Source organism: Meles meles, chromosome 19, assembly GCF_922984935.1.
Source record: "Meles meles chromosome 19, mMelMel3.1 paternal haplotype, whole genome shotgun sequence".
NCBI lineage: Eukaryota > Metazoa > Chordata > Mammalia > Carnivora > Mustelidae > Meles > Meles meles.
In genome coordinates this window covers 26,350,361-26,373,737 of record NC_060084.1, presented here as the reverse complement: position 1 = coordinate 26,373,737, position 23,377 = coordinate 26,350,361, and the positions used below count along the sequence as shown (strand labels likewise).

The 23,377-nt window shown below is 54.2% G+C and overlaps 1 protein-coding gene across 1 annotated transcript in view; it reads right to left on the bottom strand.

The window, feature by feature from the left end:
* CNGB1 (cyclic nucleotide gated channel subunit beta 1) overlaps positions 1 to 23,377 on the bottom strand; it is a 71,186-nt gene that overhangs the window by 16,843 nt on the left and 30,966 nt on the right. Inside the window, exons 14-24 of the mRNA XM_045987699.1 lie at positions 22,981 to 23,068; positions 22,286 to 22,325; positions 16,765 to 16,933; positions 13,914 to 14,021; positions 11,454 to 11,611; positions 10,238 to 10,393; positions 8,409 to 8,617; positions 7,321 to 7,371; positions 6,969 to 7,055; positions 5,340 to 5,404; positions 4,362 to 4,484 (exon numbers count right to left, since the gene is read on the bottom strand). Of these exons, the coding sequence (XP_045843655.1) occupies positions 4,362 to 4,484; positions 5,340 to 5,404; positions 6,969 to 7,055; positions 7,321 to 7,371; positions 8,409 to 8,617; positions 10,238 to 10,393; positions 11,454 to 11,611; positions 13,914 to 14,021; positions 16,765 to 16,933; positions 22,286 to 22,325; positions 22,981 to 23,068 (1,254 nt within the window). The remainder of the gene's footprint in view (positions 1 to 4,361; positions 4,485 to 5,339; positions 5,405 to 6,968; positions 7,056 to 7,320; positions 7,372 to 8,408; positions 8,618 to 10,237; positions 10,394 to 11,453; positions 11,612 to 13,913; positions 14,022 to 16,764; positions 16,934 to 22,285; positions 22,326 to 22,980; positions 23,069 to 23,377) is intronic.

Genomic DNA, 23,377 nt, shown 5'->3' with positions numbered 1-23,377 from the left:
AAGGAAAAGAGCCTAATAGCCACAGGGCACACGGTGTGCAGAGCACGTGCACAGATACAGAGGCATGTTGTCTCCTCTGTTTACATATGGGGAAACTGAGGCTCCAGGAGACTGCTAGAAAGACTTGGCAGGTGGGTAGACCAGGGTCTTCTGACTTCTGATGCCTGGACTCCCTTGATATTATTTCAATTTCCACTACCTTTCCTTTGCCATCCTGGCATGTTGGTTCCCAGAAAGAGAAAGCAATGTCTAACTTGGAAGATATCTCAAGGGCCATGTTTTCTGACCCTCTCCCCTGTCCATCTCTTTTCCAGATGGGGAAACTGAGGCCCCAGGAGGCAAAGGAAACACTCACAGTCACGAGTGGGCCAGGTCCAGAGCTGGGATTAGAATTCAGGCTGTCATCTGCCTCTCAGCCATCATTCACAGTTGGTAACGCCTCTCCATGGGCACACGAATCAGGGAAGGGAGGTATAGGCGTGGGAGATGCCCTGAGCTTATCTCATTATCACAGAGGAATAAGAGTCCCTCATACATCTGTTCACACCTTCAGGCTTGGCCCTCCCAGGGGTCAGCAGTGGGTGAGGTCAGCAGGGCTCAAGGACAGGATCATCCCAGCTGGGTTTCCTGTTCCTTCCTGTCTTCCTATCTGGGCACACAGGTGGTGTCCAGAGCCTGCCCTGACCCCAGTGTCCTGATATACCCACATTTTTTGAGGTCCCTGCTCAGCTCCAAAATCAAGACCATCATCCACTGGCAAATCACCCAGTCTGGGGAATGACCCCAAGCGGGTCCTCCCCCGGGCTCCGTTCACCAGCTAGTTCTGCAGAGTCAGTTAGAACACGGGCTCTGGACGGGACTGCCTGGGCTCAGACCCAGTTCTGCCACTTCCCAGCCGCCTAATGAGGACAAATCACTAATCTCAGCAAGCCTCGACTTCTTTCTCCTACAGTGGACATGGCAGTAGGACCACAGGGTGGTCTTGAGGACAAAACGAGGTAGCAAAAGATGCCTGGGACATGAGGGGCTCTCAGCCTTCTCTGTCACTGGTACCTGCCACATGCCTGCGGTTAAGGAACAACAGACTCACCAGTGTCCTTAAGAAGCTCACCATCTAGTGCAGACAGGCAAGAAATCGTGCCAAGAACACTGGGAGGGGGAAGCCCCGAGCTTGTTGGCGAGTTATGTTGGAGGGGGGCTCTGCCTCTGACCGCTAGCTGGGAGGCCTGGAGCTGGCCGCTGCGCCACCCTGGACCCCATTCACCACCTGGTGCATAGAAATTTCCGGACAACACGCGGCTCCCCCATGAAGCCCCCCGTCATACTGTTCCTGGCCACCAGAGGGCGTGCAAAGCAGCCGTAAGCTGGGACTGAGCTGAGCGGGTGCTCCTGGACCACCCCCCAAACTCTTTCTGATTGAGGAATCTTCTATTGGCATGGCGGGTCTTAGGGGCCTCCCTGAAGTTTTCTTGTCTTCAATGCTACTGGGTCTGTGGGGACCCCTGCCCGCTCCAAGCCAGGCAGAAGCAGAACAGGACCCAGATATGTGAGAACTTGGGTCCTCAAGCCCCTGGGCCAGAGCGGACTCTCAACAGATGGTCACTATTTTGAAAATGATTATTACCCGTGATATTGGACTTCAGGAGGGATCCTTCACTCTTTGTGCTTTTTTGCAGATACTGGGGCTTCCCTGTAGGATTTCATCTGGAGAAGAGTAGGACTGCCAAGACAGCATGCCCCTTCCAAGGTTGGCAGAAGGAAGTCCCCAAAAGCTCTCCTCTATCCTCCCTTCCCTGCTTCCCCTTCGATCCCAGGCTTGCCCATGATGGGGGTGCCAGGCCCAGTCCTGGGACTTGGGTTCTCAGCTTCCTGAGGCATAAACCCCTTTGAGAATCTAAGGAAAGCTAGCTACCTTCTACTTAGGGAAGCCAGCCTGTCCTCAAAATTTAGCTCCAATTTCCAGGAGGGTGGTGGCGGGACCACTGTACAACTCTGGATCCTCTCCCGGTATGCTGGTTTCCCCATAAGAATGATCACAGCTCATCACTGACTCTTGTCCAGGCATGACCCAGACATGTTACACACGTGAGTTTATCATTCCTCACAAGAAATCTGAATGTACTACTATGCTCAGGCTGGAGAAGGGAAACTGAGTCCCAGAAAGGGGAATAGCCTCAGCCAAGGTCACAGAGCGAGTTTTAATGAACACCTTCTGTTCTTCCCTGGACTCCTGTCTCTTAAGCCTATGCCCTCCCTCTCCAGGCTCACACCCCTGACCTGGACCCAGGTACTTCTGCCTCCCTTCCCGCACTGCCCTCCCTCCCCCAGACCACACAAAACCTTTGTCTCTAACTGGTTCCTCGGCTTCACCCCTGTCCCTCGAGTCCATCCTCTCCTCAACCATCACCAGCAGAGTCACCGTTCTGAGATCCCCCTGGGTCCTGTCATCTTCCTGCTTCCAAGGTGTGGAGGCAAGAAGTGAGAGGGGAGACGGGCTATCTTTCCATATCCATCCGACATTGAAAAATATGGCCGCCTACGGGAACGCCCTGTACTTTCCTACCAACTCTTCTGGAAATCTGGAACTGCTCTAAAAAAATAGTGTATTAAATATAATAATAATAATTTTTTTAATCTTAAAAATGTTCTTATTCTTGGCCCGGCAATCCCCCTTGGGGAATTTACCCTGAGGAAACGATCAGGCAAGAGGACAAAGATTCAGATACAAAGATGTTCACTGCAGCGTCACGTGTCAGACTAAGGAAGTGGAGACCCTCCAGTGCCCGGGGACCAGGGCATAATTAAATAAACACTGGCCTCTCTCCATGGGGAGGATATCAGTACTGTGGTTTTAAAAAAATTAATGATGGGCAAATATGCACAATATTATGTTATTCTAGATCTCTGTGGGTGACATATTTTTCTACATTTTCACATTTCTAAAGTTGGGATGGATCTTACAACCTATGTGTCCATTTACTGTAATATTTCTCTTTTTTTCCAAAAAGCTACATTGACTCAATATTGTGTCATAGAAGGAACTGCATCTTAGAAGAAAGAAATGTAGTGAGGAATGTTCCTGATCCTTCTTCAATAATCAGGATAAATAGATATGAAACAAAGAACAGCAGAAAAGAACCCCACACTGGCTCCCCATTGCCTAGAACCATGCTATCCTGTAAAACTACGATGTGACCCACCTACGTAACTTAAAATCTTCCAGTTGTTACATTTTCGCAAAAGCAAAAGAAACAGGTGAAGTTAATTTCGGTAATTTTTTTAGCGACCCAAAATATCAATGTTAATATCATTTCAACATGTAACCGATATTTTAGGCATGAGCAACAAGGCAGTTGACATGTTTCTTCATATCTTCTGAACCTGTGTGTATTTCCCATCTCAGTCATGGTGACTTTTGAGGACTTGGTGGCGCCCTGTGGCCAGCGGCCGCTGGATTGGTCAGTCCCCGCCACCACACAAGATAGCTCCCGGAGCCTTAACGATGACACCATTTTGCAACTCTGCACCTCTCTTCCAGCTGCTCCCTCCCCCAGAGCTCCTCTGCCCCTTCTCTCCACCGACCAAGGCCAAAATCAAACGTGACTTTTTGGAATTGACGGTCCCATGCCCATGCCTCTCCAGCCCCAGGCAGATGGTACACTGGCTGAGAATGCAACCACGCTGCCCCAGGTTCAAATCCCAGCTCTGGAAATTATGAGCTAACTATGTGACCTTGGAGAGTGACTTCCCATCTGCTACCCCCTCTGTAAGATGGGAATGCTGATAGCGCCCATCTCGAGTGATGGCTGGAAGGACTAAGTGAGTCACCGTGTGCAGTACTTAAAGCAGGGCTGGTGCAGAATAAGCGTTCTCGGCTCCAAGTGCTCGCTGCTATGATTGTAGTAGTACCATTATCATCGTCACTACATGAGCATGTCCCACACGTGCGGCAGCTCTCTGGACTGGCAAGGAGGGTTCACCTTGTTCGCCAGCTCCCGCAGGGCTAGCGATGCCTGGGCAGCTATGTTGAGAGGTGTGCTCTGGCCTCCTTCCCACTTGGCCTTGTCCACGGGATAAAGGAGTAGATGCACGTGGGAGGCGAATTTGCCAACTCTCCTAGGCTTTAGGAGGCTGAAAGGACCTTTCTAGCAAGTCCTGTTCCTGTTTGTGCCCCCCTCTGCCTGGCACATGGCAGGTGCTCAGGAAATGTTAGCTCAGTGAGGACACAGAGACGTGGTCCTCAAACTTCCTCATGTCAGTGGCTCCTTGGGACTACGACAGCCTCAGCAATGGGGCAGCAATGGGACCTTTTTCTGGAACCCTCAGTGAATTGTAGCCCCAGGAAGAAGATGGTGGCTCACCCGTTTCCCACTCCATCGTAAACCCAGTGAGTGGATCCGATGCCCTGATAGGCTGATGCCCAGTAATACAGACAAGAGTTCACGTGCAGGCTATAGAGCAGGTAAGCCGTGGTCCTGATCACTCTGCAGAGGAAGGACATGCATGAACACAGCGGCAGAGCAGGTGGCCGTGATCTCTCACCCCAAGGGAGGGACTGCAGGGAACAAACCCACCTTTACCCACCCCCGACACGTGCCTGGGTCATGCCCCGATGGAATGTCACAGTCTGGCCCCACTGCCTGGCAGGATGGACACCTGGCAGACACCTGGCAGGATGGACATCCGGCTGGATGGACTGTGTCAACCACATGCTTGCTGGAGGCTTTGCCAGCTAGGGATGGTGGCGTGTGAATGGCAAGTTGTCAAGGCCAGGGCCTGGGATGGCCCTGAGCTCCATGTGCCCATAGTTCTGGGGGTGTGAAGGACAGCAGAGGACATCGGGAGCTGTAGCCTTGGAGGGGGCAGGAAGGGACAGACGTGTGCAGAGAAGGACCACGTCCTGAGTGACGTGGAGAAGCTCTGCCCCTGCACGTGGCCCAGCTGGGCTTGTGCCCCTCTCCAACATTGAGAGAGGGCCCACTGTCCTTACAATCACGCCCACTGTGATCGAGCAGGATTGAGGGGCCCAGTTCCCCGAGCTGAGATCAAAATGATGCCTGGCTCCATGGAAATAGCGGGGAGCCGTGCACACGAACTTCTGTGTGCCCTCCTCACAATTGGGGGAAATGGGACATTCCTGGCTCTCTAGAAAAACAAACATCCCTTCAGAGAAGGGCCAGGAAGAGGCCTGGCTTCCGGTAGCACTGGGGCCCATGGGGCCAGAGGAGCTTAAAAGGGGAAGAAATATGAGTAGAGAATGCCTAGTGCTGATGTTGCCGCAAACAGCCTGTGTTGCGTGTGCGCTCGTGTGCGTGTGTGCGTGCATATGCGTGTCTCACCTGTAAACATAGGCTTTGCTGAGGATGGCTTCCAGGCGGCTGTTAAACTCGAAGAAGGCCATGTACTGGGAGGAAGAGCAAAGCATCAGGACGGCCCACCACCCGTGGCGTGCGGCGTTAGCCTCCCCTGGCCCCCAGCACGGAGGGCTCCTTCTGCAGCGCCCCCCAGAGGAGGCTGGACAGTGAGCGTCCAGCATCAGAGGTCCGGAGCCCTCTGAGGGGTGGGGGCCAGAAACTCCCTTTATCAATCCGTGGGAAACCGTGACCCCTCTTCCCCCTAGAAACTATGTCTAGTCCTGTTCTCACCGTTTGCATATGTGTGGGGGGCTCCCAGAAACCTCCCGAAGCCTATCATGACATTTTCGGGGTGATGCTTCTCAGGCTAAGAACCCTGTTTGCAACATTTGCTTATGAAGGAAACCATCTGATAAAGAAACAGCATCCCTACCGCCCCTTACTTAGATCCTTCAAAGGCATGTTTTTATAATAAAAGCGTGATAGTAGCTTCTCTTCTTTACTGAGCACCTTCGACGGCCGCACTTTCTATTCATCACTTTCTTGCTAATTTACATGTGAGGTACGTGGTACCATTCTCCTTTTACAGAGAGGACACTGGCACTTCGTGACGCAGAGGCAGCTGCCCAAGCACACAGCTGCTAAGTGGCAGAGGCAGGATTCGATCCCAGAGCATACTCAAACTGGCCACACAGCACACGTGTTGTGGACATTGGAGAACGACCGTGGGGGATATTCCCTGAGCCATGGGCTGGTCATCCTTCAGGGGTCCTTCTCAAGTCCCTCCAGAGTTTACATGGGATGCAGGGGGCCGTGGGCTTGGCTCTCTCTCCCCTGAGGCTCCAAGTTTTGTCCCAAGTCATGTTAAACACCAGATATGAATCCCATCGCTATGGGCGGGGTGGGGGGGTAAAACTTGGCTTGTGGATCCACAGTTGGTCTGCCAGGAAATCCCACTTGGGGGATTCCAAGAGCTCCAACTGGCTGTCAACCCTGGCCACACTAAACGGACCACTGCCTGGTCTCTCCTTTATACTGTGTCACTTTCACTGGGACACTGGCTCTGCCCCAGTGGCCGGAGGGACGACTGTCATGACGCCGAGCAGCAACGAACAATGAGACAGGTATTAGGCTGCACGTCCAAATCTATCCTGGGTACTTCCTGGCTCCTGCAACCTTGGGCAAGTCACCCAAGGTTTTCAAGCCTAAGTGTTCCCATCTTTGAGACGCAGACCATCATAAAGCAGGAGTCCCTCTCTTGTGTTTCTGTAATGACTGAAGGCACAGACAGTGGAGGCATACTGCCTAGGTTCAAATCCGACTCCATTCCCTCTGACCTGTGTGACCTAGGGCAAGTTACTTAACCTCTCTGGTCAAATGCTGGTACTAACAACACTCATAGGGTTGAAGACTATGTGCTTAATTAAGCTTCTGGAGCAAATCCCTAACACACAGCACAGTAAAGAAGCTCTAACACTTTCAGGGAATTTCCCATCCCCTCTGGGGCCACCCTGACACCCCTTCCCGGCCCCACTCCCCAGTGCTGCTCAGGGGGGACATCATGATGCTAGTGCAGAGCACAGGAAAGCTGAAGGCCTGGGACGGGAAGCCTACCTTCAAACAGCGGGGCAAGCGCAGGAGGGGATTCACACCAAACTTCAGGTAGAGCAAGTCCAAGGGCAGGAGGCAGAGCATGTCCATCTGAAATCCCCGTGGGACACCGCAGTGTATAAAACAGGCAGCCCCAGGGGGTTGGGGGGTGGGGGAGTGACAGGGTCTCTACCTTGGGCGGAAGGGTGAGGTCGGATTGCACCCAGAGGGGCAGAGAGCCTTGTACCCACAAACCTCCCTGTGCCTAGCAGTGGGATTCTGGTGGGAATCACATCGCATTGGCCCCAAAGCACCCAGAGTCTCCAGCCACACCTCCCTTCAAGGCGCGGCGGAAGCTTGTACCCTTGGCACACACCTTAAAGCGACGAGATTTCAGGTAGTTATTGCGCATCTCCTTCTTGTCGGTCTGAAAGAAATGGAATGCTGCCTGTGAAATGGCCTGCGAGCTTCATTCCTGACCCTAGGGGAGCCGCCTGGACATCCCTGCAGAGTTTCCACCTTCCTATCAGAGCAACAGTCTCCGGGGGGGCAGCTGAGCTTTGGGGAGAGAAAGCCTTAGGGTCCACAGGTCTGCAAGGGGGGAGGGTAGATCTCCCAGAGAGCGGGAAGTGGTCCAAGGTCACCCAGATAGATTTGACTTCCTAGCTGGAGAGTCAATATTAGGGTCCTTCTCCTAGCACATGGGTCTTAACCGGACCCTTTGTAACCTGGTTTTCCGAGGAAACGGCTGCTGCTCTCATCAGGCCAGGGGAAGAGGCTGCCCAGGGAATTCTGTTTCCTCTAAATTGTTCTAGAGACACAACAAGTGCCCGCCTGCACACAGAGGAGCAGCCCCCAACCAGGGTGACATTCGGGAAAGTGACCTGCACAGAGATACAGGGACTGGGCCCTCCGCCTTCGCCAAGTCAAAATGAGGACTCAGTTTCCTCCCCGGGGAGTGGGGCTTGACCAGGGCCCAGGATCTCACACTGGTCCAGGCAGTGTGTTCTTTGCAGGACCCCCAGGAAATGTTGCTCGCCATGCTGAAGGGCTCTGCGGACATCATCTCAATCCCCCCTCCCTGCAACGCTACGAGGTGGGAACAATGAGTCCCCCCACTTTACAGATGACAAAACCGAGGCTCAGAGGGAGGCTGCAGAGCTATCAGTGGTAGAGCTGGGATTTGAACCAAGTCGGTCGGAAGGTCGTTCCCTGGCCCGCTTTCCATCTTTAGGTCCACCTGGTCCAGGAGCCCCTTCACCCATGAGCAGGGTTTGGTGTGTGTAATTTGAACACGCATGGGTGCACGTCCCCGAGACCTTGTTCATTCGTCTCGTCTATCACAGCAGCAGCCTAGGTCGGGCTCCGGAAGGCCCTGCTGCACCGCCCCGCCCCACCCGCCCACCCCCCCCCCGGCCCTGGCCACCCCGGCCGCGCCGCGCCCTCTCTCTGCCGGGGCCTCACAATGATGTCCCCTCCTCTGACAAACTGCAGACGCATCTGGAACACAATGATGTCCAGGAGGTAGACGAGGTCGCACACATAGTCCATCAGCAGCCACAGGTGGACATTGTCCGGCGTCTGGTAGGGAAAGGCCCAGCGCACGGGAATCAGCCAGCAGTTCCAGTTCCAGGCCAGCACCACGAAGAACAGCCACAGGATGTACATCAGGTCTGCGGGGGAGCCAGGAGGCGGGACTGTTCTAGAACGTCGGTCGGAGGAGGGCTCCTCGCAGGAGCATCAGGGGAGGGCGTCCTTCCTTCCACGAGTCTATTCCTAGATGTGGCACTTCTGTAAGTAGGGTAGGCACGTGTGTGTGTGCACCTGCGTGCCTGTGGGTGTGTGCGTCTGCCTGCGTGCCTGTGTGCGTGCGCCTGTGCGCCTGTGTGTGTGCATGTACCTGTGCACCTGTGTGTCTGTGTGTGTGCGTGTGCCTGTGTGTGTGCGTCTGCCTGTGCTCCTGTTTGCCTGTGTGTGTGCGTGTGCCTGTGTGCCTGTGTGTGTGCGTCTGCCTGCGCTCCAGTTTACCTGTGTGTGCGTGTGCCTGTGCGCCTGTGTGCATGTACCTGTGCACCTGTGTGTCTGTGTGTGCGTGTGCCTGTGCTCTTGTTTGCCTGTGTGTGTGCCTGTGCGCCTGTGTGTGTGCGTGTGCCTGTGTGCCTGTGTGTGTGCGTGTGCCTGTGCGCCTGTGTGTGTGCGTGTACCTGTGCACCTGTGTGCCTGTGTGTGTGCGTGTGCCTGTGTGCCTGTGTGTGTGCATCTGCCTGTGCTCCTGTTTGCCTGTGCGCCTGTGTGCATGTACCTGTGCACCTGTTTGCCTGTGTGTGTGCGTGTGCCTGTGTGTGTGCGTGTGCCTGTTTGCCTGTGTGTATGCGTCTGCCTGTGCGCCTGTGTGTGTGCGTCTGCCTGTGCGCCTGTGTGTGTGCGTGTGCCTGTTTGCCTGTGTGTGTGCGTCTGCCTGTGTGCCTGCGTGTGTGCGTGTGCCTGTGTATGTATGTAAAACTATCTCTGATTTAAAAATAAATCACTGCCAGGCCCTAATAAACCAGAGTACTCAGCAGGGGGATGGGGGTGTATTAGATAATAGGCAGCTAAATAGAAACACATTCGCTCTCATTCTCATTGAAATATTTCCAAAAATGCATTTCCTGCTTTAGTAAATACACAACAGTAAAGAATGCCTGGAAGATGGGCACAGACAGGTGGGTGGGTGCATGAATGGAAGTCATGGGTCACGTGGTCATTTTAGAGACCCAATGGATACCAGGATTGGCATCCTGTCCTCCCAGGACTTCTTGTGTGACCACAGGAACGTCTCTTTCTGGTACCTGCCCTGCTCCCCAGGGAAGGCACAAGGAGAGGTCAGCTAAGAAAGGCTGGGAGCTTCGTAATCTGTAAAGTGCTGTGCCCATAGGAAGGGCTGTCATTGCCGAGGAAGAGAACATGGGCTAAATAAAAGCAAAGTGAGGGGAATTCACTTTAGATGTCAGAAGAATCTCTGCCCTTCTCTGCTCAGAGCAGCAGCTCCAAGAAGGAGCCCTCGAGAGCAGAGTAGAAGGCAGACTAGGGCAAGAGTCAGGGTAGGGCTCCTGGTCTGCCACTAACTAGTCGTGCCTCGGTTTCCTTCTCTGTAGGTGAGGGTGATGGTAGGTTCCTATTCAGGGGCTTTGCCTGTTTGCTTCTGGCGCTCCCTCGCTCTCCAGCCCCCACCCACCCACCCCCGGCTCCCCTCGCTGGGGCCCCTGCCCTCACACAGCATGCAGTGGCTGGCCCGGTCCCAACCCAGGACTCACTGGTCAGCGGGTCGATGCTCTGCGGAAACCGGTAGGACTTCCAGGGGCGGCGCTTGAACTTGCAGCAGAGCATGTCGCAATAGTGCTCCTCCTCGGACTGCCCAGCCTCGGCCGCCTTCTCTTCCGGGGCCAGCTCCGGGGCTTTCTTGGCTGGGGCTGCAGGAGGACATGGGGGACCATCTGAGAGGCTACAGAAAGAGGGCAACCAACCACAGACTCTGGACCTGGAGCCGCGGGGACCCTGGCGGCCCCCCGTCCCCTGCTGTCAGCTCTGCATGCGGAAGCCAGGGTGCTGTCCACAGCAAAGCCCACGGCACCCGGCCGGATACTCTTACCAGCTGCCAGGCTGAAGCTGCTTCTCAGGGACCGCCCAGAATGAAGTGTTTCTGGGCAAGTTAGGCGTTTTCAGAAGTCTGTTTGTGCGTCTGTGTTTGGACCCCCTTGGTTCTCTTTGGAGGCCTGGGGGTGTTTCGTACCCCAGACTCCCACCCCCGAGAGCCAGAAACCAGGGAAACCATGCTCTGGGTTTTTCAGAGCAGGAAACTGAACTCCTTCATCTCTGAAATGAGACACTGAAGGAGACCACAGCCTCCCTGTGCATTGAAGGTGATGGCGTTGGTGACCTAGTCATTGACTTCTGTAGGTTCAATATGACCATGTTTCTAGCTTTAGGACTGTAGATCCAGGCCCTGCTAGGTTTGTTGTTAGCGCCCTGAGCTTGAAGGTACAGTCCTCGTTTGGAAAGACCTGGAAAACCTCCCTGACAAGAGAGCACTTCTCTCATTTCCTCCTGGAATCTGGAAAGCACGAAACTTTCAGGAAGCTCCATGAGACTATTGCAAATGAGGCCTCCAAAAAATAAGACTGAAAAGAAAAGTGGGGGGTGAACAGCATCTGTGTATAATGGGACGGGCCATGAGATCCCACCCAGGCTGGACCACCTGCCTGCCAGTGGGAAAGGGCCAGAAGGGTTGAGGAGGAAGTACTTGCCCTGTGCGGGGGGTTGGGGGAGGCAAATCCGATTGGATCATCGGTCACAACTTTGACCTTCTTCCCTCCCCTGGTTCCATAGCTAAAACTGTACATATAGGACCCAAAAATCCAGACAGTGGGGAGCACCCTGACCATTTCCTTGGGGGTACCCTCACCATGAGCTTACAAGGGGCTCTAGGGGACCCATTTCTGGGAGGTTGAACTATCCCAGCTCTGGGCTTACAGGGCTTAGGGCTCTCCTCATCGGAGGTGACGTCAGGGTCGATGAGCTTCTCCTTCACCTTCTCTGTCCGCTCCTTGAAAAGCTTCACCAGCTCCTGGAGCCGGTCGTTGATGATGGCGCTGTTCTGGCTGGCCGCCGAGGCTGCGCGATCCTGGCCACTGTGGACACACCTGATGCTGAGCGGGCTGGATGGGAAGGGACCCCCATGCCCCCGGGCAACAGCCGAGCAGCCTCTGTATCCCACCCGGCCCAAAGGAGGCAAAAACTGCCCCAGTTTCCTTCTGCCACCAGAAACATCAAACCCACTTTAATAGCTCCTAGGAGGAAATTCAGTCTGAGGCTCACACCTGGGTGCCCAGCTTTTAGAGAATGTGCCACACAGGATCTGATTCCGATGGGCGGTTCTGAGAAAACTTTGATCCCACTTGCGATTTAGGGGGAAACTCTTGCAACTCGGGTCAGGACGGTTAGCCCCAGTTTGGGGTTCCCAGGAGATTGGCGTCTGGGACAGATCAAAGAGGGGACAGGGCTATGCTTTTGGCTCAGGAAAGAGTTGATGGAAAAAAACAGTGCAGATCCTTTCCATATCCTTTTAACTTCTAGGAATTTAAACTGTCTGTACTTGCAGCAAGAGAGACAGATGGACAGAGAGAGGGAAGAGAGAATGAATGTGAGTCTGCCCGAGGCGCCGGTCAGCCTGGGGCAAGCACTCTGGGTGGGCTGAGGCAGGCCGCAAATCAGCTGTCCTCTGAGTGGCGTCCCTCTGACCATCATGCTGAGTTGCGTGCAATCCTAGTGTTTTCACATCTATCTGTTTTCTGACATGGGGGCACCGGTACTCAAGCCCCCTGTCCCTGGGTGCTCACCTGACGAGGCAGCTGGGGACCAGCAGCATGGGGACCCCAACAAAAAAGGGCACACAGGTATGCAGAGACACAAACTGCTTGCCCACATCCGCTCGCGCCCGTGGGGAGTGGTCGCTGGGACGCAGACTCCCCATGAGGGTGGCCGGGCGGGCTCCCCCAGAAGAACGTGAGCAGACTTGCTGTGTGCATCTCTGGGCCCCCTGTCTGGCATTCTCTCCATCTAGGGCTGACCCGCAGGGTCTCAGAAGCCACACACAGGCGGTACAACTGCTGCCAACAGGGTCCCTAAATGACTGCCTGGAGCAGAACCCGCCACTGACCTGAAACAGGTGTCTGGTGACATGATTATGATAAATGAGACGTTGTGTTGCTTAAGCCACTGCATCTGTGGGGTCTAATTGTTATAGAAGCCGAGCCCACCTCGTTACTGTATGGGTCCCCACGCTAAACTCCTTAAGAGGCTTCAAGGGTAATTTTTATTATTAGAACTGATTCCTGCCCTGTTTTCTGGTACTCAACTCTGACCCTGTCCTTACCCTACTGCATAAGATGGAATTGCACTGTATACTCACATGGACCAGTGAACTATGGGTGAGGTTTGGATTTTTTTTCTTTCTCTTTTAACTTTTCTGAACTTTCCACAGCTCCCTAAAACAAACTGCACAAAATTATGGGGGGTGGGGCAGGCTGGCAGGAAATCCCAGTGCCTCCTGTGGCCCCCCTAGGAGCTGAGGCTTGGAATAGGATGGGGGGTCCCAGGCCAGAGCCTGGGGCCGGGGGATTCACCATCAGCCAGGCATCCCAGACTCTTCCAGAAAACACCTTCTGTTGGCCCAGCCCTTGGAATAGTTAGATGTCAGAGACACAGGTCCCAGTGCCCTCACTGTGGCCTCTAAACACTGTCCCACAGACCAGCTTATAATCAGAATCAGCTGGAGATTGTAAAGACGTCAGTCCCCCAGGGCCCACTGTCTGAGCTTCTGATCCAGTGGGTCTGGGCTGGGAGCTGGGAATCTGTATTTTTTTTTAAGATTTTATTTTATTATTTATTTGACAGGCAGAGATCACAAGTAGGCAGAGAGGCAGGTGGGGGCGGAGGGAGGGGGGAAGCAGGCTCTCTGCTGAACAAGGAGCCCAATGCGGGGCTCGATCCCAGGACCCTGAGATCATGACCTGAGCCGAAGGCAGAGTCTTTAACCCACTGAGACACCCAGGCCCCCCGGGAATCTGTATTTTTAACAAGCTCCCTGGGTTCAGACCCCTGGAGATCCTTGTGGTCCTTGCTCCCCCTGCTGACCTTCTCAGGGGTTTAGAGCCAGGACCCAACCTTGGCTTAGGGACTGGGAGCCTCTCTCTCCTTTACAACAAAGCTTCTGTGCATTCTACAGATGGTACAGAACCTCTAAGCCATCCAGAAGCAGCCTGGACAGGAGACCCAGCTCTGTCTTACTGCTCAGAAGCCGTTGGCAAAGTGGCAGAAGGTTCTAGAAATGTCCATGCTCTCCCCCACCAACCCAACACTCTCTCCTTGTCTGCTCATCCCCACCCAGACTTCCAACCACCCTCTGAAACCCTGGGAGTAGTCCCCACTCACTCAGTGCCCTGTGGGCTTGACGGGTCCAACCAGGCGACCATGGGTGATTCAGCTGGTGACAGTGCCTTGAGTTCTTCAACGTCATCATCTTGGGAGGGCAGCGTCTTCCTGCAAGGACACAGACAGGGAGGGGCCTTCAGCGAGGGCAGGAGCCACAGGGGGAAGGGAGCCAATCTTGACGACTGCAGATCACCCAGGGCTGAACCCTGGGCAGGGGAGGAATGGGGCCGGGGGTGTTGGTGCCACCAAAGGGTCCTCACTTGCCTTCATGGAGAAAAAAAGAGAGAGGGGAGGGACACAGTCGCCCTCTGGACCTCAGTCTCCACATCTGTTCAATGTCCTAGTGTAAAAGTAACAACATTGACTTGGTATCAGGCAAACCGGATTTTGCATCCCAGTCCTGCTTCCTACTAGTGTGTGACCTTGGCAAGTGACTTAAACTCTCTGAACCATCTCAGTTTCCCCATCTCTAAAATGGGACCAGATCTACTCAACTCAGTGAGACACTCAGGACTCAGTGGGGCCTCAGCTTAAATGTTCTTCTGCTTTCCCCTCCCAGCACACCCCCTCCAGGCTCCCTGTCTGAGGAAGGAAGAGCAAATCCTCCTCGGGGTCCCCTGTCATTCAGTCCACGTCTTCCACAGGACTCTGAATCCGGAGCCACCGGAGTCCCAGCTGGTGGTGTCTGGCACTCTTTTTACCTGTCACTCTTCCCATGCTCAACCATCACGACTCAGGATCTCAGAGGCTTCCTGAGGGATACAGATGGAGGGATGTGCAGCCTTTGCCTTTATTCCAGGAGGCTCTGAAACTATCCTACGGCCTTCTGCCAGCTCACCAAGAATGGCAGCACCCACGGATTCACCTCCTTCACACTCTAGTTAAAATTCCCACCCGCGAACACCAAGGCCAGAATTTGCATAAGTGGGACCCAAACTCGGTCCTCTTGCACCTAGCCTGGTGCCTTCTCCTGAGCCAGGAGGGCACATGCTGCCTGAGATGCCAGAGTGTGGAACTCCATCAGCACCCAGGCTCCCACAGCCCTGCTTCGCGTGCAGCCCTGTGCTGAGCACCTTGCACGAGTTAGCTCACTGAATTCTTCCAGCAATCTCGTAACAGGTGGTGTGTCTCTCCCCATCTTACAGTAGGAACACAGAGGACTAGGAGTGCTCACGGGCTTGCCTCAAGCATCACATCGGTAAGTGGTAAGATGGGAGTCACCTCAAACCAAGGCTTTAAGCTATGAGGCAGGGCCCAACCCATGTACCCCTCCATCAGGGTCTGTGATTTCCATGGCTTTTTGGTGCCTATCAGTTACCCACAATGCTCATTCCACCCCTGACCAAAGGCAGTCCTATAGGCTTCCCAAGTCAGGTATCCGAACAAATTCTCCCCTCTCGGGGTCAAGCTCAGGCAAAGACTCGGGTAGAGGTTCCCCTGATTTCTCAAAGTCAGGTTCAACTTAGAGCTCTCTAGGACAGTCTTGTTTGTTTATTTAATTCCTTGTTCATTGTCTATCTCAGTCCCACCAGAACATCAGCTCTGGGACAGTAGGCCCCTGTCAGGCTTCTCCGTGATGCATCCCCCAGCACCCAGAGAGAGCCTGACACATAAAGATGCTCAATAAATGTTTATGAATGAATGAATGAGTGAATGATAAGAACAAGAGGAGCCTCATACGCCCAGCCCATAAACAGAAGGCAGAGGGCTTAGATTCTATCCCCAAAGGAGTCTACTCCCCTCTCTGGGCCCAGATATCCACCCCCACCGTAGCCTATAAAAAGAAAACAGAGAGAGGTAGGCCAGATGTCTGTAACAATATTAGCTCTGTCTTTTTGTTTGTTTGTTTGTTTCTGCTGTGTTCTCCATAGTTCAATGAAAGAAACAAAAGAATTAATGGGACAGTGAGTTGTGTTCCAAGGCTAGATGAGATTATGACTCTTTTCTTCACATTAAAATCATAGAGCCCTCAGTTGGCCACATCTAGCTGTCTCTGTTACAGCAGGCCTTTTACGATGGCTGAGAGAGTCCTCAAGGACCCATGGATGAGAGCAATGATTAATCAAGAAAAATGAACTATCTATCAGTGCAACCACCACAGGAGAAGCACTGGAAGCTCCCCTGCAGCTTAAATTCAGCCACTCACAAAGCATTAAACTGCACTTCACAGTTTGCCTATAGCTGTATACAAGAACTCTCTGTTACCTGGCTCAGGGTGTTCAAAACCAACTCCAACCATGCAACAAATTTCTATCAAGAAGCATAAAAATGTGCACAACCTTGACCAAGATTCCCACTTTTGAGAAAGGAGCCCAAGGACAGAAAGAAGCCCAAAAGATGTCCATAGCTCCACTATGGACAGTGTCCAACAAGAAGGGATTTGTGAAGTTCATTCTGGCACACAGAGCTGGGGAAGGTCAGATGAAATGTGATCTCAAATGAAATGTGATCCAAGTCACCGCTCCAGTTAAAAGCACACAAAACCATGAGCCCATAGACAAAGTAGTGTAATGGAACAAGGGATGCTTATTTTTCTGGTGTTTCTTTGGTATCTCCATTCCCTTATTTTAAAGTAAAACAAGGGGGTGGAAATTAGCCTCGTCACATTTATTACCCACCTTCTATCTTACAGCTGACAGTACTTGGGACGGGACTTCCTTGGAGAACTTTTTATAGGGTCCTAAACCAGGGTTGAGGACCAGGAAGTGGGGCCATAGTCCCAGTTCTGACACCAAGTCACTGAGTGACCTTGGGCCAGCTTCTTTCCCCACTCTGGCCTCAGTCTCCCCTTCTGGCAAATGGACAGAGGGCACGGTGCCTTGAAAAGCCCAAGAGAAGCCTAAAAGCTGACCTTTCGGCCCCTGCGGTGGATCCTGGGACTGCGAGGGTGTCGAGGGTGTCGGATTTGTCGGGAAAAGGTGGCGGCAGCTCGGGTGTGGGCGGGTTCTCCACGATGAGGGGATGGTGGGCCGCGTCGGCATCTTCCACCTGCACTTCCGGGAGCTCCTTTGTAGCCGGCACTTGGAGAGAGGGAAGAGAGGACAGTCAGAGAGAGAGAGAGAAACCAGGCCCCAAGGGCTTTGCTCTGTTCTGAATAAAGCCACAGAAAGCATGTTTGAAGGGGCCACCAAGAGCCTCCCCTCCTGGTGGGGCCCACCGGAGAGCTCCATGCAGGGGGTGCAAGAAAGCAGATCCTGGGGGCCTCTGAGGCCCTTGGCCACCCCAGACACCAGCCCAGGAGCTGCAAACGAAGCCATGACACCTTCAAGGCCACAGAAGCTCTGGATCTCGGTCTGGAGTCCAGCTCTCCCAAGTTCTGGTTTCCCAGGGCCTAGGGAAGGCTCAAGGACCTGGGGTTTGGCAGGAGTGGTGGGGGGTGGGAGGGGCAGCACCCAGAGAGGGCAAGGGGAGGCTGAGAGAGTCAAAGTCTGAGGGCCTGGCCTAGCACAGCCTCAGTGCTTCCCCTCTCTGGGCCTCAGTTTCCCCATCCCAAAGTGGGGGTCACAAAGGCACACGGCCTCACATTCTTGAAGGGCCTCAAATGGAGACATTGGGCAGTTCCTCGCAATCAAGGATAACAGCCTGTCCTTGGATTATGCGTCACCCTTGTTTGGGAATGTGTTTCGGTACCTCCTTGTTTCTGGACGTGCCAGGACCCCCTGAAATTCATCAGCCCAACTCCTCTCCTGACCTCTGAGAGGCCTGGTGCTGGGTCCCGCGTCCCAGGACAGGGTCCTCCCTTGCAAGTCTGGGGGTGGCCCCTGCCTCAGTCTTTATCACCCACCCTGGGGAGGGACAGGCCTGCCTGAGGCAAAGCTCAGAGGATGCTGAGGGGCAGAGACGGGCCCCCTCTCTCGGCCATACCTGGAGGGGACCACTCACTGAGAGCCAGGCCCATTGTACTCAGAATGAGGAGAGGGAGCATTCTGAAGCCCTTGGAGACTCGACTTTCTTTTTAAATGGCCGCCATGGGGAAAAGCCAGCACTTTGTGGAATGTGGCTTAGGAGGGAAGCTGAGCAAGACCTTTTGGCATTTGCTCTACTAAGCCTTAAGCCCTCAGAGGAAGAGGACGAGCAGGAATAGAGAAGTTTCTAAACGTTTAAGGAAGAGGTGTTGCCAGACTAACAAGAGATTTCCCCAGACTGTGGAAAGCAGGAGAGAGCGTGAGGCACCAGGGACCTCAACCAGCTTCCCGGGCCGGGCCGGGGTGGGGGGACTGCCCAAAATGCTCAGCACCCCACACTGCCCCCCGCATAGCCCCAGGAGCCTCCGTAAGGCCGTCCTGGGGCGCCTGGGAGGGGGCAGGTCCTCCCCCACCCTGCCTCACCCTGAGCAAGACTCTGAGACCTCTGTCGCCCCCAGGAATGGAGGAAAACCCCTAAGCCCGGTATTTCATGTTTATAGAATGAAAATTATATTATGAAAAATAGAATAACACGGCATGATGAAATTGGTTGAGAGAAGACTCATATTTACTGTAAAGCCCTTCCTACGTTCCTGCCATCCGTTTCACTAAACTCTTAGTGCTTTATACAGATTAATTCTTTCCTCTTTCCGGGCCCTTCTGGAAGAGCACTGTTACTGCCGTCCCATCTTGTGGGTAAACTGGAGCACAGAGCGGGGAAGGAACCAAGATTTGGACCCAGGCAGCCCGGCTCTAAAATTTATCCTCTTCCTTCATCCTGAGGCTAGTGACCCGCTCACGCAGAGGTCTCCGTTTGGACAAAAGCTTGCTCCCGGCCCAGCAGCATCCTGGACACGGGGATAGCGCCCTTCCTACGGGCTGCCATGCCGTACCCGCAGCATCTCACCCCATCGCGGGCCATACCACCATGGCTGCATCAGCCCATGGTCCCAACCCCGCAGTGGGACTGTTTCCCCAAGTGGGGAGGCTCCCAGGGACCAGGTCGGACACAAGGTGACTTCGGATGGCACAGACACGACAAAGGAAACGTGGAATGAGAACATTCCTCCCATTTCAGTCCTCTCTAGCTCCTAAACGCACAAAGTCTCAGCCCCGTGTTCCTCAGCCTTAAACACCTTTGTGGCGAAGAGGGCAGGTCTCCCCTGGGAGCCTTCCACAGGCCATCGCCCTTTGCTGAAATTCTCCGCATGACTCGGTTTTCAGTTCGTTTGCGGTTATTTCTATTTATGTCCTCTACTTGCGGCAAGCAATGCTGGTTGCCCACTGGAATAGTATAGTAAAGGTTCCTGATTGAATACACTTAATTAAATTTTAAAAATGATTCCACTGAAAGAAAAATGGCAAGCCAATCAAAGTAGAACTGGTACAGAATATAGCAAAAATTCAGAAGGGATCTGTGGGGGAGGTCGAAATTAGGGGACACTCAGGAGTGAGTTGATCTAGGGCTTGCCCAGAAGACCCAGCCTGGGGGCGTCAACCCTTATGGTGGGGCCGATCGCCCTTGTTCTGTGCCTATTGCAAGCCAGGGGGAGAAGACAGCAGTGGGTCTCTACTCACGAAATGTCCGATTCTGCCTGTCTACTGACCTCACAGGCACCTTGCACACTATCCCCCCAAAATAAACAAATGAAAAGGGAAAGAGGGCAGGTCTGGCTTAAGTTAAAGCAGAAGGTGATAGGGGTTAGGCCAGAAGCACCCTGCTGTCCCTGAGTCCTCTTGTCATCCCAAAGCAAGCAGCGGGAGCCCAGGGCTACCAGGATCCAGACTTGCCCTTCTTCACTGGCCCCTGAGGACGCCTCCCCTCCTAGTTGGCCTGCAGCCACCCAGGGGCCTCTCCTTTCCTAAAATGGGGTTTGCTGGGACGGGGGCGAAATGATATCGACAATCCTCAGAAAGTCCAAGTCCCAGAAAATCCTCAGGATCGGTAGGATTCTGTCTGAAATGGGTCCCCACGTTCCACTTCTGCTCCATTGCCCTCAATTTATTCTCTTTCTCCACCCAGATCTCTTAGCCTAGCTATCTTAGTAATTTATTTAAACTAGGGTGTGATTGACTACCTATAAAAAATGATGATCTGTAGAATGCAATGTTTAACCCAAAGAAATTAATTGCTAATTATGGGATTTTAGGTACAGAGATAAGTGGACTAATACCCCTTAAGTCACCATGAAGCAAGATAAAGGCATTAATCAACAGAGGAAGAGGGGGTGGTTTTCTAGTTCAACTGGTAATCCCATCCCTGGACCATGGCACCCATGCAAGGAACAGCCCAAGCCATGCAGGAGCCCACAGCACAGGTGCGAGCATGCTGGGTGCACGAGATCACACTACCTAGGCGACGGACGGAATTCCTGGTCTCCTTGGCGAAGTTGGAGTTGGACAAGGCCGTCCTCCGGGCGATGAGGACGGGGATGCGGGTGATTGAGGGGCGGTAGCTGGGCACATTGGGGAGGTGCTCTGCCAGGGTTGGGGGAGCAAGCCCTGGGGCCACCTGGCCGGGCGGCTGGTCCTGGACCAGGCGACTCAGCTCCACGTCCTGGCCTGGCTGAGCCATGGTGCTGGGGCCAGTGGGGCTCAGGCAGGTGTGGGACCCTGGGGACTGCAACCAGGAACACAGGGTTGGGGGAGGCGGCGGGGGGAAGGGAGCCTCCTCCCTGCCAGCGCCAACTTGGACCCTCCTGGTGCCCACCTGTGCTTGCAGCAGCTGCCCCTAACGCCCGAACACCGTTTGTGTCCCTGGAGTGAACACTGAATGCGTCACCAAGTCACGTTGACTGGTCTACTCGGCAGCTCCAAGGTACAGCATTGGAGCCCCCCCACCTTCTTGAGCTTCTCTGTTAACCAACCACATGTAGCATTTCCCACCTCAGACAGAAAAAGTTAGAATCGGGGACGCCTGGGTGGCTCAGTTGTTAAGCGTCTGCCTTCGGCTCAGGTCATGATCTAGGATCAAGTCCAGCATGGGGCTCCCTGGAGTCTGCGTCTCCCTCTGCCTGCCTCTCCCCCTGCTTGTGCTCTCTCTCTTTCTGACAAATAAATGAATAAAATTAAAAGAAGAAGAAGAAGAAGAAGAAGAAGAAGAAGAGGAAGAAGAAGGAGAAGAGGAAGGAGAAGAGGAAGGAGAAGGAGAAGGAGAAGGAGAAGGAGAAGGAGAAGAAGAAGAAGAAGAAGAAGAAGAAGAAGAAGAAGAAGAAGAAGAAGAAGAAGAAGAAGAAGAAGAAGAAGAAGAAGAAGAAGAAGCAGCTTTTCAAAGATCAGCTGGGGAGCAAACTTGGGACACCCGGGGTCAGGACACCTACGTCCGGTCCTGTGTCAGTTGCCGGCTGGCTGGTCCCCATTATGGCCTCCTGCCTCGGTGCCACGCAGCTTCGGGTACCTTCAACACATTCTCCCCCTGCCACTCTGACCAACTGCCCTATGACCTACTAGAAAGGCAGGTACTACTATTGCCCTGTCTTTCTTGATTTGGGAGCCACAATTAAGAGAGGTCACACAGCCTGGCTCCAGGTCCCCCAGCAGGCAGAGGGAGGAACCCAGAGTGAAGTGCATGTCTGTGGCCTTGAGTGCTCAGCCACTTCCTGCCCACTCAGAACCTTAGTTTTCTCATCTGTGAAATGGTCTGTCTGCCTCCCAGGGTGGCTTGAGAAGCATGGAGTCTCACAAGGCCAGGGCTCCATGTCCGTCTGTCTGGGGCTCCCCAGCCTGGCTCCCCGAGACTCTGCCACACCAAGACTGGAGTTCTCAGGTTCAGGAGTGGGAGTGGCAAGTAAGAGCAAAGTGCCTGTGCTGGGTTCAGCCTGGGGATCTGCCCAGGAAGGAAAAGCTCATCAAGACACGGGGTCCAGGGGCACCTGGGTGTCTCAGTGGGTTAAAGCCTCTCCCTTCGGCTCAGATCATGGTCCCAGAGTCCTGGGATCCAGCCCCGCATCGGGCTTTCTGTTTAGCTGGGAGCCTGCTTCCTCCTCTCTCTCTCTGCCTTCCTCTCTGCCTACTTGTGATCTCTCTCTGTCAAATAAATAAATAAAATCTTAAAAAAAACAAAAAAGACACGGGGTCCAGGACGGGCCCTTTGCAAGCTTGGATCCTGATTTTCACTCAGAGATGCTCTGTTTCATCCAAACTCTCTCTAGATGGTAGCCCAGAGGGCCGCGTTCCCAGTGAGTGCGGGTGGGGGGCAGGAAGGGCTGCCTTTCCACGGGCGTGCTGGCATCCCGAGAGCCACCTGCAATTCCCCTGGGGCCTTTGAAATACATCACCAAGCTCTGATAATGTGGCCCCAAGACACAGAGGATGGGTTTTGCCTGAGGATGAGACAGGTGCAGGGGTGTGGGGACAGTAGAGATGGAGGGAGGGGGGTGAGTGCCCTTGTCCCCAGGCTGCCCCCAGCCTGAAAGTACCATCTGTCAAAGTGCTGTGCCCCGCCCCCCACCCCCAGCACAACCCTACCTTCTGGACTGACAGTCACGGCCTCTTCCTTTGGCAGCTCCTGCGGACAGGAAAGTGGAAACAAAAGCTGGACCTTCAAGGCCCCTCCTTGCCCCAGGCCAGCCCAAATCGGGCTGGGAGATCTGTCTTCAAGAGGTCTCCTGGGCCCCTATTCAACTCCTTGCCCTGCCGGATTGGTCAGGCCCTGCCCCTCCAGCTGCTGGAGCACCCAGGAGATGGCCCCCACCGTGTAGAGGGGAGGGTACCCAGAAGCCCTGGGCCCCTGCACCTGGACTTGGCACAGAGCAGGGGGTGTTCCCATGCAGCTCTGTGTATGTGGGGACCAAGCAACCGCCACAGCACCCCTCCACCTGGGCGCTGCCCTACACAGTGGACGACTCCGTGGGACTCCCTGGGGAGGGGTTTTCAGCCCCATTTCATAGGCCCAGAGTGGGGAGGTGATGTGTCCAGGGTCACACAGTCATGTGAGGACTGGCCTACGGGACCAGCTGCTCCCCACCCATGGCCGTGTCACCCCAGGCCCTCCCTGACCCCACCTGACTCCTGGTATAAGCCAGGCCCTGCAGTACCCACCGATCTGATCCCCTTTGTCCAGGGGGCATCTCACCAGCTGAAAATCCCTCTGTAAACAAAGTAGACAAAGTCCAGCCAGGCCCCAGAAGTAGTCGGGTCCCAGGCCTGGTGCTGCTCTGTACCTGCTGCGAGGCCTTCTGGGGCTGGATCCCGTCTACTCCACTTGGATCCTCACCAGCCTGCGCCACCAGACAGCTATCCAGCAGGACACTGTGACCCCAAGGGGGAGGAGGAAAGGGCTAGTGTTAGGGGGGTTAGACATTTCCTGAGCCCTGCCTGCCGGGAGCCAGCCCCTCTGTTGGGAGCTGGTGCACAAAGATGGCCAAGAATAGGTCCTCACCCTCATGAGGCTCCCCAAATGGGACAGGCAGAACCCTGCTGTGCCTAGGAAGGAAGGCTGTCCAGAGGAGGTGGCCTCTGGGCTAGACCTTAGGGACAATGAGTTCACAGTGAGGAATAGGCGAGGAAAGGTATCCAGGAATGGGGATCAGCGTGTGCAAAGAAAAGCATGATGGATGG